Below are 27,303 nucleotides of genomic sequence, written 5' to 3'. Positions count from 1 at the left end.
TGGAAGACAGCTACCAGGCCAACCAACTGGAATAGATCTATATTTGTTTCCATTCCAAAGAAGGTGATTGAACCAAATGCAGCAATTATCAAAAAATATCATTTATATCACACACAAGTAAAATTTTACTGAAGACCATTCAAAAGTGGCTGCAGCAGAACATCGACAGGGAACTCCTAGAAATTCAAGCTGGATTCGAAAGAGGATGTGGAACCAGGGATATTATCACTGATGTCAGATGGATAGGCTAAAAGCAGACAATACCAGAAAGATGTTTACTTGTGTTTTATTGACTATGCAAAGGCATTTGACTGTGTAGATCATAACAAATTAAGGATAACATTGCAAAGAATGGGAATTCCAGAACAGTTCATTGTCTTCACAAGCCATTAAAGCCATTGCTGTCAAGTCGATTCTGACTCATAGCGACCCTACAGGACAGATAGAATGATTCTATAGGGCTTCCAAGGAGCAGCTGGTGGATTTGAGCTTTTAACCACTGCACCACCAGGCCTCCGTGGTCATGAGGAATCTGTATATTGACAAAGAGGCAGTCATGTGAACAGAACAAGGGGATACTGCATGGCTTAAAGTTGGGAAAGGTGTGCATCAGAGTTGTATCCTTTCATCATACCTATTTGATCTGTATCATGAGCAAATAATCCAAGAAACTGGACCATACAAAGAATGGGGCATCAGGATTGGAATAAGGCTCATTAACAACCTTCGATATGCAGAATACACAATCTCGCTTGCTGAAAGTGAAGAGGACTTGAACAACTTACTGATGAAGATCAAAGACCACAGCCTTCAGTATGGATTGCAACATAAAAAAAAAAAAAAAACCACATAACTGAACCAATAAGCAAAATAATGATAAATGGAGAAAATATTGAAGCTGTCAAAGATTTCATTTTACTTGGACCCGCAGTCAATACCCATGGAAGCAGCAGTCAAGAAATCAAACAATGCATTACACCAGCCAAATCTGCAAGAGACCTCTTTAAAGTGTTGAAAAGCAAAGATGTCCCTTTGAGGACTAAGATGCGCCTGACTCAAGCCATGATATTTTCAATTGCCTTATATGCTTGGGAAGGCTGAAGAATTGATGCCTTTAAATTATGGTGTTGGCAAAGAATATTGACTATACCATGGACTGCCAGAAGAATGAACAAATCTGTCTTGGAAGAAGTACAGCCAGAACGCTCTTTAGAAGCGAGGATGGTGAAACTTCATCTTACATACTTTGGACAGATTATCAGGAGGGACCAGTCCCTGAAGAAGGACGTCATGCTTGGTAAAGTAGAGGGTCAGTGTAAAAGAGGAAGCCCCTCAACTAGATGGATCGACACAGTGGCTGCAACAGTGGGCTTAAGCATACCAGCAATTGTGAGGATGGCGCAGGACCAGGCAGTGTACATTGGGTCACTATGAGTCAGAACCACCTCAATGGCACCTAACAACATGACCAACCTCCCAACATTAGCATATCTTTCTTTCATTTGAACTTAAGCGAGGTCATACCTGATCATGTCTGACCAGTTAGAATTTAAATTCTTCTATATTATGTGTCTGGAAACCCTGGTGGCGTAGTGGTTAAGTGCTACGGCTGCTAACCAAAGGGTCGGCAGTTCGACTCTGCCAGGTGCTCCTTGGAAACTCTATGGGGCAGTTCTACTCTGTCCTTTAGGGTTGCTATGAGTCGGAATCGACTTGACAGCACCGGGTTTGGTTTGGTTTTTTTGGTATATCATGTGTCAGAAGTAGCATTGATATCACGTCCCATTCAGAAGGCAGCTTCAGAAATAAAATATTAAAAGTGTAGTGACCTAAACACTACTTGTGTGCATTACACTCTAAAACTTACTTGCAGTTCCAGCATAGGGTCTGACTTTTTTTTTTCGAACCAAAAAGATGCTTATAATAATGAACATATAGATAGGTATCACATTTTTGTTTTGTTGAACATTTTATTGTAGTTTCGGTGAAAGTTTACAGAGTGAATTAGTTCCCTATTCAACAATTTCAATTTATACACATTTTGGTTCATTACATTAGTTGCAATCCCCTCAAGATGACAGCACTCTCCCCCCTTCCTCCCTGGGTTCCCCATTTCCATTTGCTCATCTTTCCTGTCCCTTCCTGCCTTTGTTTTTGGGCAAAAGCTGCCCTTTTGGTCTCGTATGGTTGATTGTTCTGAGGAGCAGTTTCTTTACTAGTGTTACTGTTTAGTTTTTAGGACTGTCTATTTTTTTTTATTATTATTGTTTGGTTGAAAGGTGATCTCTGGAAGAAGGTTTTGCCCCAGTTTTGAAGGGTGTCTAAGGGCCATAGTCTCAGCGGTTCCACCAGTCTCTATCAGACCAGAAAGTTTGGTCTTTTTTATGAATTTAAATTTTGTTCTACATTTTTCTTCCATTCTGTCCGGGATCTTCTATCGTGATCCCGAGCAGTGCAGTCTGTAGTGGTGGCCGGGCACCATCTAGTTCTGGTCTCATGCTAGTGGAGGTTGTGGTTCATGTGGTCCATTAGTCCTTTGGACTAATTGTTTCCTTTAGTCTTTAATTTTCTTCACTCTTCTTTACTCTGGGTGGGGAGAGACCAATAGTTGTCTCTTAGGTTGCTGCTCGCAATCTTTTAAGACCCCAGTCGCTGCTCACTAAAGTAGGATGCAGAACATTGTCTTTATGGACTATTAAGCCAATTGACCTAGATGTCCCCTGAAGTGTCACATATTTTATATCCACTAATATAACATGTTGTTATTGTGTGCCATCAAGCGCATTCCAACACATAGCAACCCTATATGACAGAGTAGAACTGCCGCACGTGGTTTCCTAGGCTATAATCTTTACAGGAGTAGATGGCTAAGTCTCTTCTCCTGTACAGTCACTGGTGTGTTTGAACTGTCAACCTTTCAGCTGACAGTAGAGTGCTCAATCATTGAGCTACCAGGACTCCTTTATATATACGTATTACATATATACATATATATGTGTATATATATATATATAAGCACGGGTGGCACAGTGGTTAAGAGCTTAAGCTGCTAATCTAAAGGTCGGCAGCTCGAATCCACCAGCCACTCCTTGGAAACCCTATGGGGCAGTTCTACTCTATCCTATAGGGTCACAAGTCAGAATAAACTCAATGGCATATAACAACAACAACATTGTTAATGAACTTGACTGTAACTCTTGATTGTTTCTTCCAATCAGCTTTTTAGTGTCTTACTCCTAAATATGAATGAACAGCCAAGGATCATCAGATAATAAAGGACTTCTTCCAATGGTAAACACAGAGACTCAAAACAAATAAATAAAAATGGGGTAAGGGGTGGGGGAAGAATCCTGAAGAAACAGAAACAAAGAAGGGAATAAAAAAAACTTTTAAAAAGTCTGTAACATTCTCAGAGGGATATGAGAAGATTTTGCATCCCAAGAGTCTTTATAAAGGTCTTTTCAGAACACAAACGTAACTCATGGGAATTAAAATTATTATTGAGAAATGAAAGCTGCAATTTCAATGTTGGAATATAAGACTGAGAAGCAATATTAATAATAGCTAATCTTTATTGAGAATGTAGTATGTGCCAGCACTATTCCAAGCACCTTACAAGTTATAGTTCATTTCATCCTTATAATACACCTATTAGATGTGTACTATTATTATTCCCGTTTTACAGAGGAACAAACTAAAGTATGATGAAGTGAAGTGACTTGCCCAAAGTTACACAGTTCCTAAGAAGCAGGATGGAATTAACACGGAGGTATCTGGCCCTAGAGTCGATGTTCTTAACCTCTATGCTATACTACAAAAACAAAGATCTAGAAAGTAGGAGGGCAAATATTTTTAAAAAATTAGATGATCATATAAGAACTAGATGGTGCCCGGCTACCATACTGACTATTCTGATCAGGGCCACAGTTAAGTAGGTGGACCCTGATAGAATGGGAGAAAAATACAGAGCTTCAATTTTTAAAAAGTCCAGACTTCCAAGGCCAGTTGAGACTAGAAGACTCCCTGAGACCATCACCGTGAGATACAGTTGGGCCTCCATATTTGCCGATTCCACAGCAGCGGATTCAACCAACTGCAGATGGAAAACATTTGGGAAAAAAAAGTTCCAAAAAGCAAAACTTGAATTTGCCATGTGCCAAGCACTATGCTGAATGCACACGAATGAAATGACATGTAGGCATTCCCTGCTATAGCCTCCCACAGATCCTTAATCTCTCTCTAGCACTCCTTGTTTGAGCATCGTTGGCCTCATGTCTTATTCATTCATTACTTGTGTTGTGTGCACTCTTTGTTTCTGTTAAAAAGGTGGCTCCTAAAAAGCAATGAAGTGGTCAAAGGAATCCCACAAAGGCTAAGAGGGAGTGTAAAGTGCTATCTCTCCATGAGAAAAAAAAAATCTTAGATCTTTTGAAAAGTGGCATATCACTTGCCAAAGTGGGGCATGAGGTCAATAAGAGCAAATCGAGCATTCATGCAGCAAAGCAGAAGGAAGCTGAAATTCACGTAAGTGTTGGTGCTGCCCCAGCAACGGCAAAAAATGGTTCGTGCTAAAGTGTTTGCAAAAACTGAGAAAGCATTAAGTGTTAAGTATAAGCATTAACAGCAACTTCCACCGCATTTTTACATTAGGTATCGGGTATTATACGTAATAGAGAAATGATTTCAAATATAAGGGAGGACGTGCCTAGGCTATATGCAAATACTCTGCCATTTTATAGACAGGACATAAGCATCCATGGATTTTAGTATCTGCAGAGGTCCTGGAACCAATCCCCCACAGATACTAACGGACAACTGTACTCTTTAAACTTTGAACAGAAACTATTCCAACATCACCTTTTAGCCAAGTAAAAGACTGGCATACAAAATAAAGCATATTACCGGTGAGTATGGTAGTACATGAAACAACCATCTATACAAGACCAAAAGGTCAGCAATTACTCTAAAGCAAAGATGAGACGATAAGGCAGCAGGGAAACTAGAGTAATGAAAACAAAACAACCAGAACACAATATAATAAGAATGTTGATGCATTGTGAAAAATGTAACTAATGTCACTGAATAATTTGTGGAGAAATTGTCAAATGGGAACCTAACTTGCTGTGCAAACTTCCACCGAAAACACAAATTTTATTTAAAAATAAAATAGGCATAATAAAGCCAAGATTATAGGGCTGTTGTAATTAGATAAAATTAAATAATGTAGACAAAAAAAGAAAAAAGTAGATGGTCAGTCCAGGAAGACCAGCATCAAAATAATAGAAGTTCCAGATAGAACTGTGGGGACAAAGGGAATATCCTCAAAATTCTGTTCCGAAAAAAAATGTCACAAGGACTGAAAGTCAGAATACACAAGACTGCTCAGCAGCAACATGGAAAGCTGGATGATGCAGTAATACCATAAAAACTCTAAGAGAAGTCTTACCTACAGCTCTATACCCAGCAAAATTCTTAATTTGGTGTGAAGGTAGGATAAAAACATCTTCAGATTCAAAAGGTCTCAAACAATTTACTGACCACACACTCTTTCCTGGGTGGGAAGCTACTGGAAGACGTACTTCAACAAAACCAGGGGGTAATGTTAAGGGAGATGCTCAGAATCAGAGTTCCTTCACAGGACTGAGCCAAAGGGAATTCACAGCATAGTTATGAAAGCAGATTCCAGGACAGCATAAAAGGCTTAAATAGCAACCAGACCAGCTTCGAGCAGGAGGACATAGGGTTCCAGAGTGGATATCTTCATAAGATACAATTGGCAGATTACATTGTGTGAATGGACTGAGAGGAGACTGAGATTCTGGCAGAGTGTTTGGTTAGGAATTAGCGATAGTACACTAAAAACTAAGCAAATGAAAAATCATTGACTTCGGAGAAAACAAAAAGTTGTATAGGAAAGGAAATGTAATCATTGTTGAATGAGACTTAACCCACTGCTGTCAAGTCGATTCTGACTCACAGCGACCCTATAGGATAAACTAGAACTGCCCCATAGGGCTTCCAAGGCTGTAAATCTTTACTAAAGCAGACTACCACATCTTTCTCCTGTGAAGTGGCCGCGCCACCGGGGCTTCCTGAATAATATTTACTTGATAACAGTAAAATAAACAGTGAATATCAACCTAACCCAAAATTTGAATTTGTAAAGCTATATGAGGGAAGGGGTTTGTATCCGTTTGGTTCACTGCTCTTCCCTCAGCATTCAGAGCTGTGTCTGACACATAGCAGGCACTCCATACATATTTGTTGAGTCCACAAATTACTATAGGGAGGAGAGAGAAGGATATAAATGTATGTGTAGGATGAGGGTGAGGAGAAGCTGGTAAGAGAGCTAAATTCTCACCTTCCATAGTGTTGTTGCTGTGTGCTGCCGAGTCGATTCTGACTCATAACAACAGAGTAGAACTGCCCTGTAGGGTTTCTAAGGCTGTAGTCTTTCCAGAAGCAGACTGCCACATCTTTCTCCTGCAGAGCGGCTGCTGGGTTTGAACCCCCTGACCTTTCAGTTAGCTGCCACATGCTTAACCATTGTGCCACCAGGGCTTTTTTTTTTTTCATAGTAGGAAGTTGATAATGTCTACAACTAAAAGAACAAGATAGAAGGGTAATTATGCTATCTAGAGAAACAAAGACAAAGAACAGAAAAACAGTTTAATAAGTAGAAAGTGGTTTCTATTGAGGAATAGAAGTGAGAAAGAGCAGAAAGTTACTGCTTTTTATTATAAACCTTGTAGAATTATTTTACTTTATCAACAACTACCCGTATAACTTTGAAAAGAAATTTTAATTTACTGCAGTAGTTATTAGTCACCCACCGAGTCTCTTAGTAACTAGCAGAATGACCTGACCTCCCAAACCAGCACAAAATTGTCATTCCTTCCATTCCATAATCTATTCTCTTTATAGAAAGCTGGAAAATACAGAAAATAGAATAAAATAACCCAGAGTAGCACCAATCATAACTGTGTTACGTATTTTGGCTTAACTCCTTCCAGTTCTTTTTCTAGGCATTTTTCAACAATTAATTTCATATCTAGCATGTAAATTTGTGTCCTGTATTCATTTGTACAAGTGTAGAAACTGAATAAGATCATGTGCTGAAAAAGCCAACCTCTCTCTACTCACAGAATGACAATTCACCCTGTACATCCTACTGAAAAGGAAGTCAGTGACATCATTTTCATGCAAAAAGAAAGCAGAAAAAATGTGTGGGTAATTTAACAAGCAGCAGCACAGTTACACAGCCCTGGAATCAGTCTGCCTGGGTTCAGATCCCAGCTCCACTGCTTTCAGGCTATGGGATGGACACTATTACAACCTCCATGAGCCTGTTTCTCAACCTGTCAAACAAAAATTCCAGTACCAAGTGCCTACTGTTTCTATGAGTTAATCAAGAGAATACCTGTAAACAGTGACCACAGTGCCATATAGTGGGTAAAACTTATACCACGAAAATATATAGTAACACCAGGCAGGATAAAGAAAGGGCTGTAACAAAGCCAAACACAAAGAGTCATCAGTGTAAGAGGAAAGACAGGAGGGAAGCCTTATGGAGTGGTGGGCGGCATTTGGATTGGGTTTGGTAAGTGAAGGGGTGGGAAGAATGGCATGAAGAAGGCAGAGCCAACAAGAGCTACTGAGAAGAGAGCTACAATCCAGATATAGCTATGACTTTCCAACCCTACAGACATCTCCACTCAGATGTTTCACAAGTATCTATGACGTTTTAAAGCACCTACTTTTCATTTCTAATCTGTATTGCCTATTCTCCACACAAATACACAAAAACCTATTCCTTCCCATCTTCCCTACCTCAGCCAGTGGCACCAACAGCTACCCAGCCAAATCAAGCCACAAAACTAGTCATGTTCTATATTTTCCTTCACTCCATCCAAACTAACAAGAAAATCCTCCTATATTTACTTCCCAAGTCTCTCACACCCGTGGCTTTTCCTCCAGTCTACACTACTCTTTTCAGGCTGGTCCGGTAGACCACGACCTGTCATTCTAACCTATCCCCACATCTCCTTTCCTGGTCTCCAGTTACATTTTAGTCTAGACCCACTTGCCAGAGTTGTTGAATATGTTGATCTATTACTTAACATACTTCAATAGTTCCCCACCCACTGCTGTGGAGTCAATTCCCACTCATACTTTCCCTATATAGTTCCCCAATGCACTTCAAAGGAAATCCAAACCATTGCCTCCTGAGTCTCAGCTCAGGCCAACCTCACTTGCTCACTATGTCACAGCCACTTAGCCCTCTTGTCTAGTCCCTGAACCCAGGATGCTCTTTTTAGCCTTGGGCACCTTGAATTTGGATGGTCCTTCACAAAAACAACTATAGTATTCCCTATCTCTTCCCAAGGCTGGCTTCTAGTCCTTCAGGGCTAGGTAAATGTCTCTTCCTTTGAGAGGCTTTTCCTGACCAACCTATCTAAAGTAACCTTCCTCTCACTCTTTCCCACCTTGTTTACTTCCATCCAGAGCACTTTGCACAACTCTGATCTACTCCTTCGTTTACTATTCATAGTCTGCCTTTCCTTCTACTTTGTTCTCTCTGTAAGAAAAGACAGGCTTGGCACTTAACAGACCCTTAATATTTATTTGTTGAAAGAGTGAATCACAGACATCCTTTATGGCAAAGAGTTTTGGAGTGATTTTAGCAATATTATCAGACTTTGGGATTGATGAAGGATTGTATGGGGTAGATAGCAGTCTACAGTGATTTGGCTGATGGAAACTGTTGAAATTAGAGTGCAGAATACCTGTCTCACAGGGCAGAACACCTGAAATAGGTTAATTAATTAGGTTTGGAAATACTGCATCTCCAGTCCCTGATAGAACATGAGGAAAGAAGCTTTGAAAAGAAAGCTTGGTGGTCAAGAGTACTCAGAGATGATACAGACCTCTAGTGACTGAAGGGAGCCTTCATCAAATTCCAAATTATGTGGAGAAATTATCATTTATTTAGGGATGGGGTGGAGGTGGGGTAGGATGGGTAGCAACAACAGCTCCTCTATGGAAAACCTAACATTGCAGAAAAAAAGAGATGAGTCCAAGACATGTGCCACTTGATCTTCCTGTGGAAACAAGCACATTAAGAAAAAAAACAACAAATGTTAGGCCAAATGACCTTTCTTAATCCTTCTTCTAGGGAGATAAACTGGGGGGAGAAGATGGGAATAGACGTAAGAAGTTACAAAGTAACTGAGAAAGCTTTGGCCTAAAAAATTAAGAATTCAGTTTTAGTTCTGCTACTAATCAGCTGAGAAATCACACTTTTGTACTGCCTCAGTTTTCTTATCTGTAAATTGGGGGCGTAATATCTATTCTACCTACCTCGAAAATGTCAGGAAAGAAGAACCAGGATAATACCTGTATCAGTTAGAGCCCAGTAAGGAGACAGAGACCACAGCTGTTGTTTTGTTAAAAGAGATAATTTAATACAAAGAATTTGTTAACTTTGTATAAAAAATTAATGAAGTAACTAAAAAGGCTAAAGAAGAGAACACTGAAGTATCATAGAGGAAGCAACTACAGGAAGCAGCTGAGGGCTACAGGAATAAAGGGCAGAGAATAAAGTGTTAGAACAGAGAGATTTAAAGGAGAGGATCCACAGAACTGACACTCAGACCTCTGAGGAGAAAAGTGCTGCTGAGCTGATGCCGCTGTCTCTGGGCCTGGAGGAAGGGCCCCGTGCAACTGGGCCCCTGACCTCTGAGAAGTGAGCACTGGTCAGCTGTGCTGGTACCTCTCAGGTGAGGGCACCAAGAAGCTGCTAATGCAAATGTTGGAGCTGCAAACTGGATTCGCCTGCTGCTCCTGGAAGGCCCCGGCCATCGGCAGGGTTAAGAACAGGGCATTGAAAGTGGGATCTTGTTAAAATGTAGACTGATTCAGTATATCTGGGTTAGAGATGCTACTTCAAAGCAGGGGGTCAAATCAAAAAGAACCGCTTGAAAGCCCTGGTTAACAAGAGAGGCTGGAGTGATGCTGCCAGAACGGAAAGCAGGCCAGAAGGAGCAAGTCTCTTTTTCTTATTCCTGCCTTCCAGTCAGCCTCTAATGTCCCCTTCTGCAGAGCTGAGCTGGTCGAATCGCAGCCCAAGCAACACAAAGAAGGGTAGGTTTTAAGCTGAAAGGCAACAGTTTAATACCTGGCACAATGCACACAAGAGATATTATAATAGCCTGTCTTTTCTTACAGGTCCTTTGAAATAGCACATACCCATTATGTTATAAAACAACTACGGGGTCTGCTTTAAAGACAGATGATTTGATGAACTGAGCAAACCAAATGTGTCCTCATTCTAGAACTCTCAATAGTGGCTGTGCAGCTGAGAGAACGTGACCCAATGTAAGTGAAGATGAAAGATGCTCTCTTTAAAGACTGACGTGTGGCCACGGAAAGATTAGACTGGGCTTGGAATCAAAGGGTCTAGTCTTGACACATCAGCAAACTTCTTTGAAGCTCAATTTCCCTATTGGACACCAAGATGCCATGTAAACCTGTTGTTCTAGAGGTTTTGTCACATCTTACCTCACCCATTCCTCTGTGCCCTTCAAAAACAAATCTTAAATGGGGTTAGGTTTCAAAGTAAGCAAATACAGGGAAAGCCATGTATAGGAAACATTGCTTAGAAATGTGCTATTTTAGAGACCCACATATAACCTGTCAATCTACACAGCCAGATTATCCTCCAGAGTTACAACAACTGCTCTTTCATTGGCTAAGCATCAGGTGACATGGTTATAGATTGTTGATGTTGTTTAAAAAAGAATGCACATCACTAAATGCGAGACCCACACTAAGCCAGCACATGGGAACTGAGGTCTACATATTTATGTCTTGCATTCATCCTCACTTGAGTTCTCTAGTCCCTGAGAAGAATGGCAAGAACTATTCCAACAATGTCATTTTACTCTCTCCCTTTTCCTACTTTGTTTTGCTATGTGTACAACACCCATCAGAATGACAACAATGAAGAAAAAAAAAAAAGTAATGTTGAAGATGTAGAACTACCTGAACTCTTACACAAGGATGGTGGGAGTATAAATTGGCACAGCACCTTTTGGAAAAACAGCTGGTAATCTCAATTAAAGCTGAGCATTTGACGTAACCTATGACTCAGCGATTCTACTCCTAGATATACATCCACCAGCATACATACTGCATGACTCCTTTTATAAAATGTTCAATAGTAACTGAACACATGCGGTCGTCATGAGCCGGAATTGACTCAACAGCAGCTAGCTTGGGTTTTTTTGTTTTTTAAATAATCTAAGCTGTTAGGAATCAGGATAGCAGTTACTCTTAGGGTGGGGGGTTCAGACCAGAGCATGAAGAATGTCTGCTTCTTGATTTAGGTGCTGTTTGTTTTCAATTTAAAAAAAAATTCAACAAGTGGTACACTTATGATTTGAGAATTTTTCTGTATCAACAAAAATGGAAAAAAATGGTTGGGTGTGATGTGACTCCAATATATATCCTATATCTATAAAATATCTATATTTTATCTATATCTATATATCCTCCAAGAAAATAGAAAGTGTATCCTAAGTAAGTTACTAACTTACCTTTGAGTAACATTCTGGAATTTTCTCACTCCTCTTACTGGGCTACTCTAAACCCTATCATTCCAGCCCTACTGAGCACAAGAAGTAAAAAGAGCCAACATCATCTCTCCCTAGGCAGCAAGACGGGGTGCATCAGACCACTTTATACCCACATAGAAACTTATTATACCAATGAAAATGCTCTGACATCCTTCCTTGCATTTATACTTAAAATACCCTGTGAGGAAGGCAGGTCACTTCCAAGTTAGTGAAACTGAGGAAACCAACACAGTAAAACAAACAAACAAAAAAACTAAACACAAATTTTCTGATACCAAATTCAAGCTGGAGGACAGCCTAACAGTCCCATCAAGTTCATTACTACACTTGCAAAGCAAATTCTATTTCCAAGTTAATTTTGTGCTCCTACTGTTCCCATAAAATGCTATGTATGACATAGCCCTTTTTTATATATTGAAAAATAATTTCACTGTTTGACTTGAAAACATTTTATTTAATTTATACAAATAACTACTAAATACAAAAAGTAGATTAAAACAAAATAGTTATTTTTTCTGGCAGAGTTTAAATGCACATAATGGATAATTCCGAAGAAAATGCATTTTCCCCACAGCGTTCAGGACTAAAATTCTACTGAAATCTTTGTTTCTAAATCAGTAATATATTCGGTGGTGTCACGTGGGTAATGGCTAAATACGTTCTGCATATGAACTGAAAAAAAAGTTACAGTCTACGCACATACAAATGTGAAGCACTTAAAAGGTGAATTTAACTGATAATAAAAGAAAATGTCCATTTCAGGGTATAGTGTTAAAAACATTTCGGTAATAAAATCATAAGACCACATAAAAATAAGCTTTAACACATGCACAAAGCTGTTTTGTAAAAACTGCTAAGTGCACAAGTAATAAATAATTTGCAAAGTTGTGTATAAACAATTCCTAATGTTCGGCATCATTGTAAACATCAGCACATGTGTAAAATGCAGCAAAGTCTGACATTACATGTTGTTTTGCCAAATTGAATTCCTATGATCCAAAGACAGACCAGTGGAGTACACAGCCAATGTTCTGGCAAGTTGGGTCTTTAAAATTAAGAGTAACAGTGCAAGTAAGGAATGCAAAGAATTCCTAGTGCAATAAAGAAGAGAAGCACAGGCAATATTGCTGATTAAAAATTCACCACCTCCTCGAGTTTCCCGTGGGGAGTGTCTAGGAGACCTGTGAAAGATATGCAAAGCCGCTGTCTTAATGCCCAGATCTCTTTTAGGATTTCTCTGTGTTCCTCCAGTTCCCTACCTTTGCAACAGTGTCTGTCCAACATTAGTCTCTGCAGTGTGAACAGTTTGTGAAATGCCCAGTTCACAGTCATTGAGTGAGGTTAGGGTGGTTTTGGTGTCTCCTCAACACATGGCCGGGTATGTTGTCTGCCTTGCCAAAGCAGCCATTTTGGGAGGGAGACAGATGGATTCTGTTCTGACAACCAGTCAGGCCAGCATTAGGTCCCAGCTGGACAACAAAAACAATGTCAAATCTTCCTTCCAGACGCCATGAAAATGTCAACAGTCAGTTTTTAATTTGTCTAAGGAATTATCAATTTTGGTCAAAGTCTTTTTGATACGCAGAGCTGTGAGTCTTGCGGACGGATTTTGATACCAGCATTCTTTCATCAGCTTGGCCAGAGAGGTTAGCGTCTGAGAAGAAAAACAACAAAGACCACTGTGACAAATTGACTTCCTCGTGATCCGAGAAGTGGGGCTAATGTCAAATCTTTTGCGGAATTCTGCAGGTCTTGTGAAGTTACACTGATGTTATTTCTGTCTTCTCTAAACAAATAATCAAAACCTTGACCACTGATAAAGAAACCACTCTTGAGTTTCATGAACTTTGACCTTTGGACTCCTAATGCCACCGACTGACTTTACCAGGTAAATTATATAGGCAATGCTGGACCCCTTGATGGTTTTATGGGTGCTACTAGCAATAATACTAACCCAGAGATAATACTGCAATTTGCAAATAGGGTCATTTCTCAATACCTTAGATCTGCTACTACTAAAAGCAGCAATACAGGGCCTTCAGTGTTAAGCAGCTTGTGTTTGGAATTTCAGATATGCAGAGCTGGAAAGGAGCTTAAAGTCATCTACTCGAATTTCTTGACTAATATACGAAGCTGCAGTCCCAGGGCTAGGGGCAGTAGTAATGAGTCTCCCAATTCATGACTCCCAAAGCTGGTCAATCATAGAAATTCTTGTGAATATTGTCATTCATCAGCATGATCTATCAGATATAGCTCCTTCAAGAGTGAGACCACTTTGTGAACCTACTCAACTAGGTCTAAGACTCATCTGCATAAAACATGGTGAGAAAACAATGGATATACAGAACACTCAAGTACCACACCAGTGAGGACAGGTTTAAAACTAAGAATCTGGCACTCTTACCGGGTCTGAGAACCATCTGTTGGGTATGTTTGGCCTCTGTTGATCCACACAGACTACCTTTCTCATATCTTCAAAACTTGGGTCATTGGGAACCACATCATAGAAAGGTGGCTTGTAATCTTCAACAATACCTGCACGGAAGGATAAGAACGGTATTGGGTTAGCAAGAGAGCCAAGGTTCCCCCAGAGTTTTACTGCTGGGTATCACAGGCTATAATGTGACAGGGCAAATTATTGACATATTCCTCAAACTTCAAGATGACTCTGGAAGCTACAAATAAGTGTAGAACAAGGCAATAAATATAAGCCATGCAGAGAATTGGTAGAATAATTGTTGGAAGAAAATATGTCACTATTTCTCATGCAATCACAAACAGCTCTACAATTCCTGGCAAGACACAGGATAACAATTCATTTGCTGATAAAAAAGACAAGACTCTTAAAGAAGGGACATGGATCTAGTGGTTTCAAAGAAATAGAAAGGTGTCCACAACTAGAGCTAAAGGCAAATAAACAACTTATGACCATCATCAAAGTACCATCAAAATGACTATTGTTTGTTAGGAAATGATTTTGTCAATTAGGAAAAAAAATTGCTATGAAATAATCCCCCTCGTTGGGAAGGAAGTAAACAGTGTACACCTACTCCTCACTTAATGACTATCTCGTTATCTGATAATTTGCCTCTATACGACTATTGTGCATGTTAACAACATACGTCTTGCAGTAATGAATGCAGAGGTGTGAGGTGAGAGTAACGCTGGCTGTGATGCTTAAGGTTATGTGTCAACTTAGCTGGGCCATGACTCTCAGTGCTTTCGCAGTTACTTAATGACATAGTCATCCTCCATTGTCATATAACACTGATTTTCACATAATGACCTGGTCTTTGGAACCTAACCATGTCGATTAACTGAGGAGTGGATGTAATGTGGAATATTCATTTCCTCATTCAATCATTTCTTCTTCACATACTGAAGTACTCCCTAAGTGGCAGACAGTGCTGTCTGTTTGATGGTTCTCTTATTTACTCTTAGACTGAAGGCATGAAATAAAATGTATGGAATAAGCTGTTTGAAAACATGGAAGAAGGGTAAAGAAAGATGAACTCTTCTCTCACCCCAAAGAAAATCCAAAAGATACCAACGGTTAATTTCAACTTCTACATCAGTATGGTTTCCAATCTTTTTTTTTCCAGTAAAATTATATCAGTTGCTTACTTTTCACAAATAATATCCACAGAGAAATTCAAAACACTATCATTTGAAATTAGAAAACTGATTTTTCCACTTATAAAAATGAAACCAAGAAAATCCATTGTTTTTCTTCTCTTACCAGGCTTCAATAAATGAGGTCAGTGTATTACTTGGTTTATTGCTCTCTTTTCTTTCTCCATGTAACTGTCTTCTATTCCCAAATACATAACGGGTTATTGGAGGAGGCAGGGGAGGGAGGACTGTGAGCAATATTATCATTAAGTTTTTTCTAGTCTCTACAAGCCCCCTGAAAAGCTTTAATCCCTTTTTCACTTATCATAGAAATTAATTTACTTAAGAGTGAGAATCCATTCTTATAAATCCTAGATAAATACAAACTGTTTATGTAAAAGATTAGATAGAAGTGGCATCTGTTAAAGAAATACTATAGATTAAAAAAAAAAAAGACTCATAATAACTGTTTATTTTTAAAATGGAAAGTAGTTCATGGAAAGAAGTATAGTTGATACTCTTTCTTAAGTCCTCAGATCACTTGTCCATACTGTGTACCTGCACTTATAATGTGTACCAGTCAATGGATTGAAACAATCCTTCCAGGCCAATCACAGAGAGCTCATATTGGGCATGAACTGCTGCTTTCTGAAGAGACTTGGGGCAACTGATCTCAGAGGGCCTACCTACCTTTCTTGTCAGGATCCTAGGAAGCATTCAAACAAAAATATTTTAATCCTTTCTCAGTACTAAGAGACATCACAAAAATACAACTGTACGTGGACCTGCAAGATAACCTATATCTTTGTGAAGCCATGTGCCTTTATAGGGAAGAGTAAGGGATGCGTCCTTCACCATCCCTTCAATTTTTCTAAAAAGGCATTTAATAGTCTGGTTTTAAGTCCTGAAAAATCTACCTCAGTAGTTAGCTACTGAGGTAATTTGCCTGGCTAGGTTGGGAAGGGCTAGGTGAATGTGAATAATACCAAGTGGGATTTTGCTGTAAACGCAAACAGGGAGAAAGAAGAAGAAAAGAAAGAAAAAAAAAAAGGCACGGCTGGATTTTTTAAAACATGGGATTTGATGAAACCCAACAACGAACTTCACAATACAAAACTGAAGTTTTCTCCTGTGTTTCTATTTTCCATATTTTAATCTAATTAAATGCCCCCATGTTTCAACAAAAGGAGTCAGGTTTAAAAAGAGGGGCCATTTAATTGATTATTTCTGAGACTTAGTCATGCCTCTCTTTCTTCAACCACTGGCCGATTGTTGACTGTCCCCATCTGACACTGGTCATACCTCTCCAGAAAAAAAAATAAACCTGGGCTTAAACTTTACAAGTCACTTGGAAAGCATTCTGGTCAAGGAAAACAATTATTTCAATCAAAACGCACCTAGTACTATGTGTGCGATATCCTATTAAGTGTTAAAGGTGATGCCCGTATAAGGCATGCCCTTGCTTTTCAAAGAACTCATAATCCAGTGGAAGAAAAGGACAATAGTCCCTCTTTTTTTCTTAGATAACAGAAACCTTATCAAAAAGAACCTCAAAAATTTTCTTTTTGCCCTCTACTTGACACAGCAGGCACAACAAAGAGCTCAAGCATAACAATGACAGCGAGGATGCGGCAGGACCAGGCAGTGGTTCGCTCTGTTGTGCATAGGGTCACGATGAGTCAGAGCTGACTCGACAGCACCTAACAACAACAACTTGCTTCGACCTTGAAAGACAAAGATAGACTACAAATTCTTAGCTATATTTTTACTTAAGGAGCCCTGGTGGTGCAGTTGTTTAAGTGCTCAGCTGCTAACTGAAAGATCAGCAGTTTGAACCCACCAGCGGCTCTGTGGGAGGAAGATATGGCAGGCTGCTTCTGGAAAGATTACAGCCTTGGAAACCCTATGGGACAGTTCTACTCTGTCCTATAGGATTGCTATGTATGAGTTGGAATTGACTCAACAGCAATGAATGGGGTTATAGCTCTTAAACTAACTCAATAACCACTTTGAGTCTTTTACTGTGTGTCCCAGAGGTGGTGCTTATCACTAGTGTTATAAAAATTAGAAGATGTGATCTTGATCTCAAAGACCAGAATATTGAAAAGGTACCTATGAAAAAGATAAATCACACACTAGCAAAGAAGGTGGGTGCAAGGAGCCGGGACAAGTGATATATGCCAGGTCTCAGAGAAGGAAACGCCTGTGTAGTGTATGAAGTACCATATATAAATTGAGTGCTGTGGAAGCATATGAAAGCTTTCCACAGGACATGGGGCTTGGGTTGATCTAAAGAGATAAGGAGTTTGCAAGGTAGCGAAGGCAAAAACCAAAGCCAAACCAGTTGCCATTGAGTTGACTCTGACTCAAGGTGACTCCACGTGTGTCAGAATAGAACTGTGCTCCACAGGGTTTTCAATGGCTGATTTTTGGAAAGTAGATCTCCAGTACTTTCTTCCAAGGTGCCTCTGGATAGACTAGAACCTCTAGCCTTTTGATTAGCAGCCAAACACGTTAACCATTTGCACCTCTGCACGACCCAGGGACTCCACTAAGGGGGCAAGAAAAAGCCAAGGAGAGGTGACATTTGGGGAAAGGGAGCAGTACGGGGCAAAGACAAGGAGTTATAAAGGATTCACACATGTGGGAGAGAATGGAGACAAGTTCTGTATGGCTGAAACAGTGCAAGAGTTGTGGGGAGAAGGAAGAAAAAAAGGAGGAGGCAGGAGAGAGGTTGAAGCCAGGCTATCGTATGACGTATTGCCCGGGTAGGAAGTTACTTACAACTGTTCTTCATTTCTGCCACAAAGTGACAAACAATCAGGGTAGCCAGGCAAAAAAGTGAATTCTAAGTTCTTTTAAGGCAGCACCCAATGAGCAACTGCCAAATCGTGGGCCAGTAAAGAGGACAGCATGTATTCAGGAAAAGTAACTAAAAATACAAAGTACTTCAAGTGCCAAGTGAGCGGTACAAACAACAAATGATACAAGAATGCAGGGGAAGAGGCGCTCTTAACATTGGTCAAGGAAGGAACATTCTGAGCCAGTCGTGCTTTCCTGGGAAAGGAGGCCGTGTGACTCAAAGGGGTCACAAAGAAATGAGAAATTATTCACAACCGGCTCCCCCACAACTTTTGGCATGTGTATCTGGTTTGGATTATTACTTTTTTTTCCCCCTCTGGGCATATGTCTAATTGAATGTTTTCTCTTCTCTGAGGCAAACATCTTTACCAACCAAAAGCTCTACCATCAATTTGCTAGGTGGCTCTGAGTAAACCATTCAATTATCCTGCCTCGATTTTCCAATCTTTGAAGCCCGCATCACAAAGCTGAAGTGTGCATCAATGAGAATGCTCTAGACAGTGCTTCGACAAGCATGGAATGCCAGAGTGATCCTTTTAAAACACAAGCCTCTGAAAACAAAGCCTCCCTCCTGACTCCGTGCCTTCAATGAGAGCCTCCATCTTATCCCCTCCTCGAGAGCTCCCTGGTCTCTCTGATTCACATCTTCCCCTTCAGCCCTCTACCACACCCACTGCCTTCAGAGAGGCCTTTAAGAGAAAAAACAAAACCAAAAAAACCCATTGCTGTCGAGACGATTCCAACTCAAAACAACCCCATAGGATGAATAAAACTGCCCCACAGAGTTTCCAGGCAGCCATAAATCTTTACGGAAACATACTGCCACATCTTTCTCCCATGGAGCAGTTGGTGGGTCAGAACCGCTGACCTTTTAGTTAGCAGCCTAGAGGAAAAGCTCGTTATGTCATTTCTCCACTTGTATCCCAATGTTGCCCCACTGTCCATAGGATTATGCTATAAACTGAATACCATATGCTGTCGTCCTTCACGTTCCTGAGGAGTCAGCCACACAAAACTACTTATGGTCCTGCCGACAGGGCACTTTTATGATTTCCCATAGCACTTCCTTTTGCCTGGGACGCTACTTATCATCAGTGTCTGATTTTATTTCTTACTTTCACCTATACATCACATCTTTCCAAGTTTGTCTGATTAGCTCCTGCTCCTCTCCATCCCATTTGTGACTCAGTTCATGCTTTTTGTCTTCTAAAAAGAACCCTCTCACCCTGCTACCACAGCCCCAGACAAACTTTGGTACCCGCCTTGTCCTCAGTACATCTCCAGTACTAGTTGCCATTGAGTCGACTGACTCAAGGCCACCCCATGTGTGTCAGAGTATAACTGCTCCATAGGTTTTCCAATGGCTGGTATTTCGGAAGTAGATCACCAGGCCTTTCTTTAAGGTGGAATCAAACTTCCAATCTTTCAGTTAGCAGCTGAGCACTTTAACCATGCGCATTGCCTCCTGGCTCAACCACTGTAGTTTATTCTGTTAATTTATATTAATTTGTCTCCTCAACTAAAATATAAAACCAAAAACTAAACCAGTTGTCATCAAGTTGATTCTGATATGAACACCTTTAAATTGGATTATTTTGGCTCAACTGTTTCCTCAGAGCTTAACACAGTATCCTGCATATCACAAGACTAGCAAATGAATGAAATGTTGATTTTATGTATGTTTTTTGTGACATCCCCATCAGCGTCTGAGAAGCAACCTACAATCGAACACATTTCTGCAGCAAATATGAACAGCTGCACTAAGTGGAAAGACCACTGGCTATAAACAGACTTGAGTCAGTTCAGGTCAGGTTTGACCATCAAATGAATTCACTCAAATCAGGTTTTCTGCCAAATAAGTTATGAAAAAACAGTTTACAAAGCTTTGGGGATTTCCTAATTGCAGAAAAGGGATTGTGGGCTTGGTTAGATGTTGAATAAGCAGAAGGTGAGGCCAAGAGACATCTATGGGATGTTATTTACATAGTTCATATCTTTCTTTTCTTCAGAAGAAGGAATTAGAGCCCGCACAGGAAAAGTTCACAGCTAATTAATAGCAAAACTAAGGATCAGAATCCAAATCCCTGTTTATATTCTAGAATTCTTCCCAACAAGTCAACTAGAGGATAATTAAATATGTCTCTTTGCACTAACCCCATGTCCCAGTGTGTTTGCTTCACATTACACAGTCTTTATTCACAAACCTCCAACTGGGGTTCTCAGGTTGGAGACCCTTATAACAGGTAAGGAGGATATAGGTCCCTGGCATCTATATCCACACAGAGAGCTCTGTTAGCAATTAACTTCTTCAGCCATTAGACATTAGAATACTAGAACTAAAACCATTTTAGAGAGAAAAAGAACCATTCATATTTGCCTTTCTAAAAGGACTAAAAGTTAACATATTGTTTCCTTCAAAGGTGCCATGTGAGAAAACGTGATAAGGCTCACAGGCAAAACTTTCTCATCTTATCAACTACATATTTATTTGTATAATTACCTTCCATCTTATGCCATGTGATACCAGTTTTCTGCTTGTAATCAAGATAATCATTTTCTCCTCAAATAAATTGAAGTTAAAAGAAATCACGCAATTTAAAGATTAAAAAATTAAGTAAATGATGGTAGAGGTGGCATTTAGAGATGGTAAAAATCACGAAGGCAGTTATGTACACCAATGACTCATGGCAAACACTGAGCTTACAGAGGCCTTCTTCCTGGTGAGACAAGATTAAAAAAGATACATCCAATACTTGTGGTCTAGATCTCTAAACTAGGATTATGAAATTCTAGGAATCAGCAGAAAATGTTCTTCTTCCCCACCTTACCTCCATATTCCTGCCTCAAGCCACTCATAAGTGGGTATATGCCTAAATGTTAAAAATCAATATATGACTTTAATGAATATGAAAACATTTTGCCTAACGTGATTCTTCCCTTTGTTCGAATCTGACTATGCCCTGAAGTAGCGAGCTAAAATTGTGCAATATGTTGCATATTAAGTTGTGGAAGAAAATAAGAGTTGTCATGGTTTCCATACACATAAATCCATTGTGATTAGGAACAGAAGCATGTATAGTTCCCTGGCAAGCTCAAGGATTAATGAGAAGAGGTTTTTCCAAAGTATCTGTGCCAAACACAAGCTTATTCTAACTAGTATTTCCTAGTCCCCACTGCATGAAGGGTGTAGCTTGGCAAGTCAGAATTTTTCTGAGGTATAAATAAATTTTGACATATTAACACTGGATTCCAACACAAAACAACCAAAGCCAGTAACAGAGGGAAATAAGGAAGTGCCCACATAACCTTCCTGTGGGCAGTAAAGAGAGGACACAAACGTAATATCGGTGTGAAGTGGGTAAAGGTAGAGAACAAGAGGTGGGGAAAGGACTTGAAAGCTGCAAGCACATTGGTGGCCATCACTCATTTCCAAAGGAAAAGTAACAATACCAATGGCTGTGTTATTGAGCACTTGCTACATGCCAGACATACACTAGGCGCTTTACATTTAATCATCATAACCCTTTCAAAGTAGATTTACCGATATTTTTCTAATGATGAAACTAACTAAGAGATTGCTAAGGACTGAATTGCGTTCCCAAAAAACATATGCTGAATTCCTAGCCTGTGTGCCTGTGAATGTGATCTTGTTTGGAAATTGGGTTTTTCTTTTTGTTGATGAGGTCCTATCAGTGTAAGGTAGATCCTAAACCTAATCATTTATGAGTTATAAAAAGACCAGAATAGGCACAGGGGAACACAGATGAAGACAGATGCCATGTGAGGATTGTCTACAAGCCAAGAAATGCCAAGGACTGCCCAGGGCTACCAACAAGAAAGGAATGACATGGCTGAGACCCTGGGTTGAACTTTTAACCTCCAAAACTGTGAGAAAATAAATTCCTATTCTTCAAAGCTACCCACTTGTGGTATTTGCCTTACAACAACACTAGAAACTAAGACAGTAATAGAGTCTGACAGCATGACTCCAGAGCCTGGACTGAACCACTCCGTTGCATTGTCCCCCAGTGGTCCTGAGAACAAAGCTCTGGGGGGCGCCATTCACACATACTTCGATGTGCAAAGCAACAGCCTGGAGAACCACAAAAAGGAAGAGAGAAGCTCTTCAGAGTAAGAGTGCTTAACAGCCACGTACAATAAAGGCACATGTCTGTTGTATCTTCTAAATGTGTCTGTCGATACAATCTAGGTACAATGCCTTTTCAAAAAAATCTTGTATATATTCTCAAGGGGAATCTTAGCACCTCATTTTCTAATCTCCATGTACTTTTAAGAATAACTCGGTTATTGGTGATAGTGAAGTGCACCTGTCACATAAGCAACAAATTTATATGACATTTAAACCACAAGGGAAAACTTTTTATTTGCTTGTTTTTAAATATAGCAAAGTAGGCTGTAAGCTCCAGAAAAGTAACAGAGATTTATGCTGCGAGGGTGATGCTATAGTCAAAACTGCTCCAGAGGATGAACAGTGAAGATTATTTTTTCAGTTTTTAAATCCATGAGCGGACTACAGTATCAGAGCAATCGAAGTGTGGAATTTCTGCATACGGAGATACAAACATGCTCTAACACCAAAGGTCAAAATTCAGTAGAAAGGACCTATTAAGAGAGCGCGTGCTCTCAGAATGCTTGGAAGGAACTATTGCAGGTTTCTGACCAAAAAAAAAAAAAAGGCAAAATAACGCAAGTCCACATTTTGGATGTACCCATTTATCTCCAGAATCCTCATGTCAAAGTTCTTGCCTCACATGGGACTGAAGCTGGGTACCAGAACCAAATGTGTCTGCAAAACTACAGAGAGAGAAGAAGAAAGAATATTGCCAGAGAAGCAGTGAAGAGCAGAGAAAGAAAGGCCAGGGCCCGGATACAAGACTCTTAACGGAGAAATGGCTCCCTCTTAAACTTGGAAAAGAGACAAGGTTTCACTGGAATCGTCAGACCCCAATGGCAAGGATACCCTGGGTGAGGCTGATTTAACATATTCCATATTAACTCCAGATCTCAAGAGTATGGTTACCTCACCCAGCAGCATCATTATCACCTGAGAACGTGTTATAAAGGAAAATTCTCAGCACCACCCTAGAACTACTGTATCAGGAACTTGTGGGTAGGACCTAAGTGATTCTGATGCACACTTGAGTTGAAGAACTATTGATCTAAGCAAACTCTGCCCTAAGTGCGTATAGAAGATAAATTCACACAGGGAAGGGAAGAAACCATTTTCTTTCCTACCAATTCCAAATTCAGTGTCAAACTAAACAAAAAGTAGAATCCAAAAGACACTACTGAGAAATTTTCAGTAGTAAAAATGGACTTAGCACTCATTTCCTGTATAGACACAGCATGAGGTTTATTATTAGTATCAAATACATGTAAAATTCCAATGAAAACATGAAATGCAACCTATTTTTATGCTCACGGTTCACTTGAGGATCATATTCTTCCAAGAGAACTATCTGGTCATCAATTTTTATAATGGACTCAGAAACTCAAAGGATACATAATTATAATGTCCTAATATAAGATTCATATATTTTAATGAGGTACATTTTATATGCAATAATTTTGAAAATATATGTTCTTTTAATGACAGTTCCTGAAGATGACAAGGAAGTAAAATAGGTAGGTACATCACACTCTGGGGTGAGGGCGATATTGTAAATTAGTACAACTCTTATGGAAAGCAATTTGACAATATGTGCCAAGTCATAAAAACACCCACACTCTTTGACCTGCTAAGTCTACTTCTTTTAAGATTAAAAATTAATTCCCCAAATGAAAGAGTTACAAGCACAAAGATGTCTGCTACAGTCCCCAAATGGAGAAGACAGGATGTCTAACAAGACAGAAATGGTTAATAAAATATCATATGACCATTTACTGTAAAATGAGACTATCTGATGACATCAAAAACGACACCAAGTAACAAAGATGATACAAAATTTTATCTATCCTATGATTGCAGCTAAGTCAAAAACTATACACACAAATGCATAGATAAGAAGTGGAAAGGAACATGGATGCTGGAAAGGTCGGATGAGATATTTCTTTTTTTCTTTCAAATCATTTTTCTGTTTTTTGTTTATGGGGGGCCATAGTTAATATATTATTAATAATACATTTACAAGCAGCATTGGACACTTTCAAGCTTCGGTTTAGATAAAACAATCTGCAGCTTTGTGTTCGTATATGTGCGTGTGTTGTGTGCCTAAGGCACGGGAATACTCACGGGAGAAGGGGAATAGAGAGACAGAAGGGGAAAATATCAAATTAGTCATTGCCAATGGACAGTAGTAGCTGGTTTAAAATGAGACACAAGAAACCCTTACCTCCCCCTACAAATCAAATCCCACACCATGTAACAGAAGCTCAACCCACAAAATTTTAGGAACTAGCAAAAAGTCTACATGATGATACAAGGGGGAAATCAGAAAACAACAGTAACATTCTCCCTTCCTTTACCTGTCATGATTAATAATAATAATAATGTTAAAAGCAAACTACCATCTGTTGAGCTAAATTTTCAACTGATGGCTGTAACTTCAAACTCACTACTATTAATCATAGTTGATCTCTGAAAGCCATTTGGGTTTATGCCTATGACACAGGGGCGGGTTTGCAACATGAGTTCTTACAAAGCCCAAATCCCAAGTTTCTGCCAAGTTCAACTTTCATCATGCGGACTTGCTTGGCTCTACTCCGGCACACCCACAGCTGGAAATGCTACTGTCCTGGCCTTGGAAAGTCAACTTCCTCTTTGTTTGGGTCAGGTTCCCCATCACATAGTTTACCGTTACACCAGTCCTTCTACAAATTGTCTGTTAAGATAAACTATTAGAATTAGATTTTTAGCTTGAAGGTGCTCAAAGCTGCTTGGGGATGGGGAAATCAAGCCAATGTGCAATTTCAGAGAAAGTTCAAAACTTTATAAATCAGTAAAATGATCTCTGTTGCATACAATTCTCAAGGCACTTGAATGGCACAAACTGCAAGTCAGTAGCTCCCAAAGATTGAGAAACATTTACTGAGAAAATGTTCGTGACGCCCATTAAAAAGGAAAAAAAAGTACTTTAAAGGAATTTCCACGTTACCATCCATGTGTGTTCATGTTTAATCTGAAACACGAGCTTTGGGGTCCTCAGATGGTTATTCAAAGCAGACATGCTCTGCTGTTAAGAAAAAAGTACCTTGAAGGCATGCCAATTTTTATTGCACACTTCTGAATAATCAAACTACATTAAATTACTCTGATTCCACTTCCCTTGCAGAAGCTCCTCATCTCTGGCTGTGTTACTCATGAAAATTATGATTGCCCCAAGAATCTCAATTCTTAGAGAGTATGGGTGGGAAGGGGGAGGGATACGGATGTTAGTAAATTAGTAACTCCACAAACTATTCCTTTAATACTTCATAAGCAAGACTTGGACTTGGGGACAGGTCAGAGGAGGGTAAAATGGAGAATATCTTTTAGAAATGAATCTTAATATAAACATATGACATTTTCTTCTGTCTTCCCAGAATAATTTCAGACACATCCTCTGAAGTAAGATTTTCAGTTGTAAAGCTCTAATAAGAGGTTGACCTAGTTAATTCAGGGGATTCTAATATAATGACCACTTGTAAGTAGATGGGGTGTGTGCAATTTGAAAAAGTACACTTAGTGCTCTTAGATACAATGTATTTAAAGTTCAACAATGTATTTGAGGCTGTAGAGGGGGCACAGGTTAAAAACGAGGAATGTTGCCCTGACTGCTAAGGCAATACCAATTCATTCAACGACTTTACTTACAAGAGGATTAGCACAAGCTACATAATTATGGCTTCCTGAATTTAAATCTGACTTGTTCAGAAGATCCAGACTGCTTTTCATAAATGAGTGGAACCTAAACCTTTTCTCATAATGCAAACTTAAAAAGTGTCTAAAATAGCAGAATCACCCTTAGATTTATTTGAGCATTCCCCTTAAGTTAAACCGTCCTTGTGAAAGGAGCAGAGAAGGAGGAAGCGTAGGAAGAAAAGACGAACAGGAAGACTGAGGAAGGAAGGAAACAAATATGGATCAATCAAAAGAAAAACTAAGGAATAACTAGTCTCTTCCAGAAATAATTCTTTTCAACAGTCATTCCTTCTTATGTATTTCAAATATAATACCATTACATCCCACCTACTAACCATAAATCAAATATGAACGCCTATAGCTTGATAAAGGCACTGGTGGTATAGAGGTTAAGCACTTGGCTGCTAATCGAAAGGTCAGCAGTTCAAACCCACCAGCCGTGCACCATGGGAGAAAGACGTGGCAGTCTGCTTCCATAAAGATTTACAGCCTTAGAAATGCTATGGGGCATTTGTATCCTGTCCTATAGGGTGGCTATGAGTCAGAATCGACTCAACAGCAGTGGGTTTGGTTTTTTTGGTTACAGCTTGACAAGTATGATTCAAGGAACAGTCTGGACTTAAATATTCCCTTTTGTCCTTTTAAAGGCAGCAGAATCAAGAGGACTTAGACAAGGACAATATTATATTACATTAGATACCTACCGTTGCTCACCATCCGTCTGGCTACTTCCCACAAAACAAGTCCAAAGGCCCAAATATCGACCCTCTTGTAAGAATCAAAACAATCCACCTGGATGGTTTCATCTAGAACTTCAGGGGCCATGTAGCGTTTGGTGCCCACACGGGGGTTGTTCCCCACGTCAAGCTGATTGGTGCTCTGGGAATGCATGACTGCCAGGCCTAAAAGGAAGAAGACAAAACAGTATCGATCAGCTCACTACCTTTCTCATAGGACGTCGCTGAAGGATTCTAAACCAATCCCAACCAAAACTGCCCTCTTGTGGCCTTCGTGGTCATTGTTGCATTACATCCTGAATAATCTCTGTAATACCCTTTGTGATGACTTCTGGATTGAGAACAGGAAAAAGGACTAACTTCACAAGAAACATTCTGCAGCTCTTAGGTTAATATATGAAGCTCTAAGAGACAAAACGTTTTAGGTAAGTGATAGACCAATGCGCTAATCCAACATGAGGCCAGTGATTGAAGTCCACAGGAAAACAGGCTCATGTGTTAAATGTGAGCCTCCAAGTAGCCTAACAAGCAGCAAATTAAGCTCTCAAACTTCACCACAGTTCCTACTAGTTTTCAAACACAAATTTCAAAGTGT

General features: G+C 39.7%; 1 protein-coding gene across 14 annotated transcripts in view; it reads right to left on the bottom strand.

Moving 5' to 3' along the window:
- Positions 1–1,054: 1,054 nt before the first annotated feature.
- ACVR1 (activin A receptor type 1) overlaps positions 1,055–27,303 on the bottom strand; it is a 162,416-nt gene continuing 136,167 nt past the window's right edge. For 4 of the 14 annotated variants that reach the window (XM_064287111.1, XM_064287116.1, XM_064287112.1 and 1 more), the window contains 3 exons: positions 26,676–26,873; positions 14,041–14,171; positions 1,081–13,290 (listed from right to left, as the gene is read on the bottom strand). In XM_064287111.1, coding sequence (XP_064143181.1) covers positions 13,156–13,290; positions 14,041–14,171; positions 26,676–26,873 — 464 coding nt within the window. In that variant the 3' untranslated portion in view covers positions 1,081–13,155. Of the gene's footprint in view, positions 13,291–14,040; positions 14,172–26,675; positions 26,874–27,303 lie in introns of all 14 variants that reach the window. The other 10 variants (XM_064287114.1, XM_064287120.1, XM_064287115.1 and 7 more) reach the window with 4 other exon arrangements.

This window comes from Loxodonta africana, chromosome 6, assembly GCF_030014295.1.
Source record: "Loxodonta africana isolate mLoxAfr1 chromosome 6, mLoxAfr1.hap2, whole genome shotgun sequence".
In the NCBI taxonomy this organism is placed as follows: domain Eukaryota; kingdom Metazoa; phylum Chordata; class Mammalia; order Proboscidea; family Elephantidae; genus Loxodonta; species Loxodonta africana.
The sequence above is the reverse complement of the archived record's forward strand: the minus strand, read 5'-3'. Positions and strand labels throughout refer to the sequence as shown.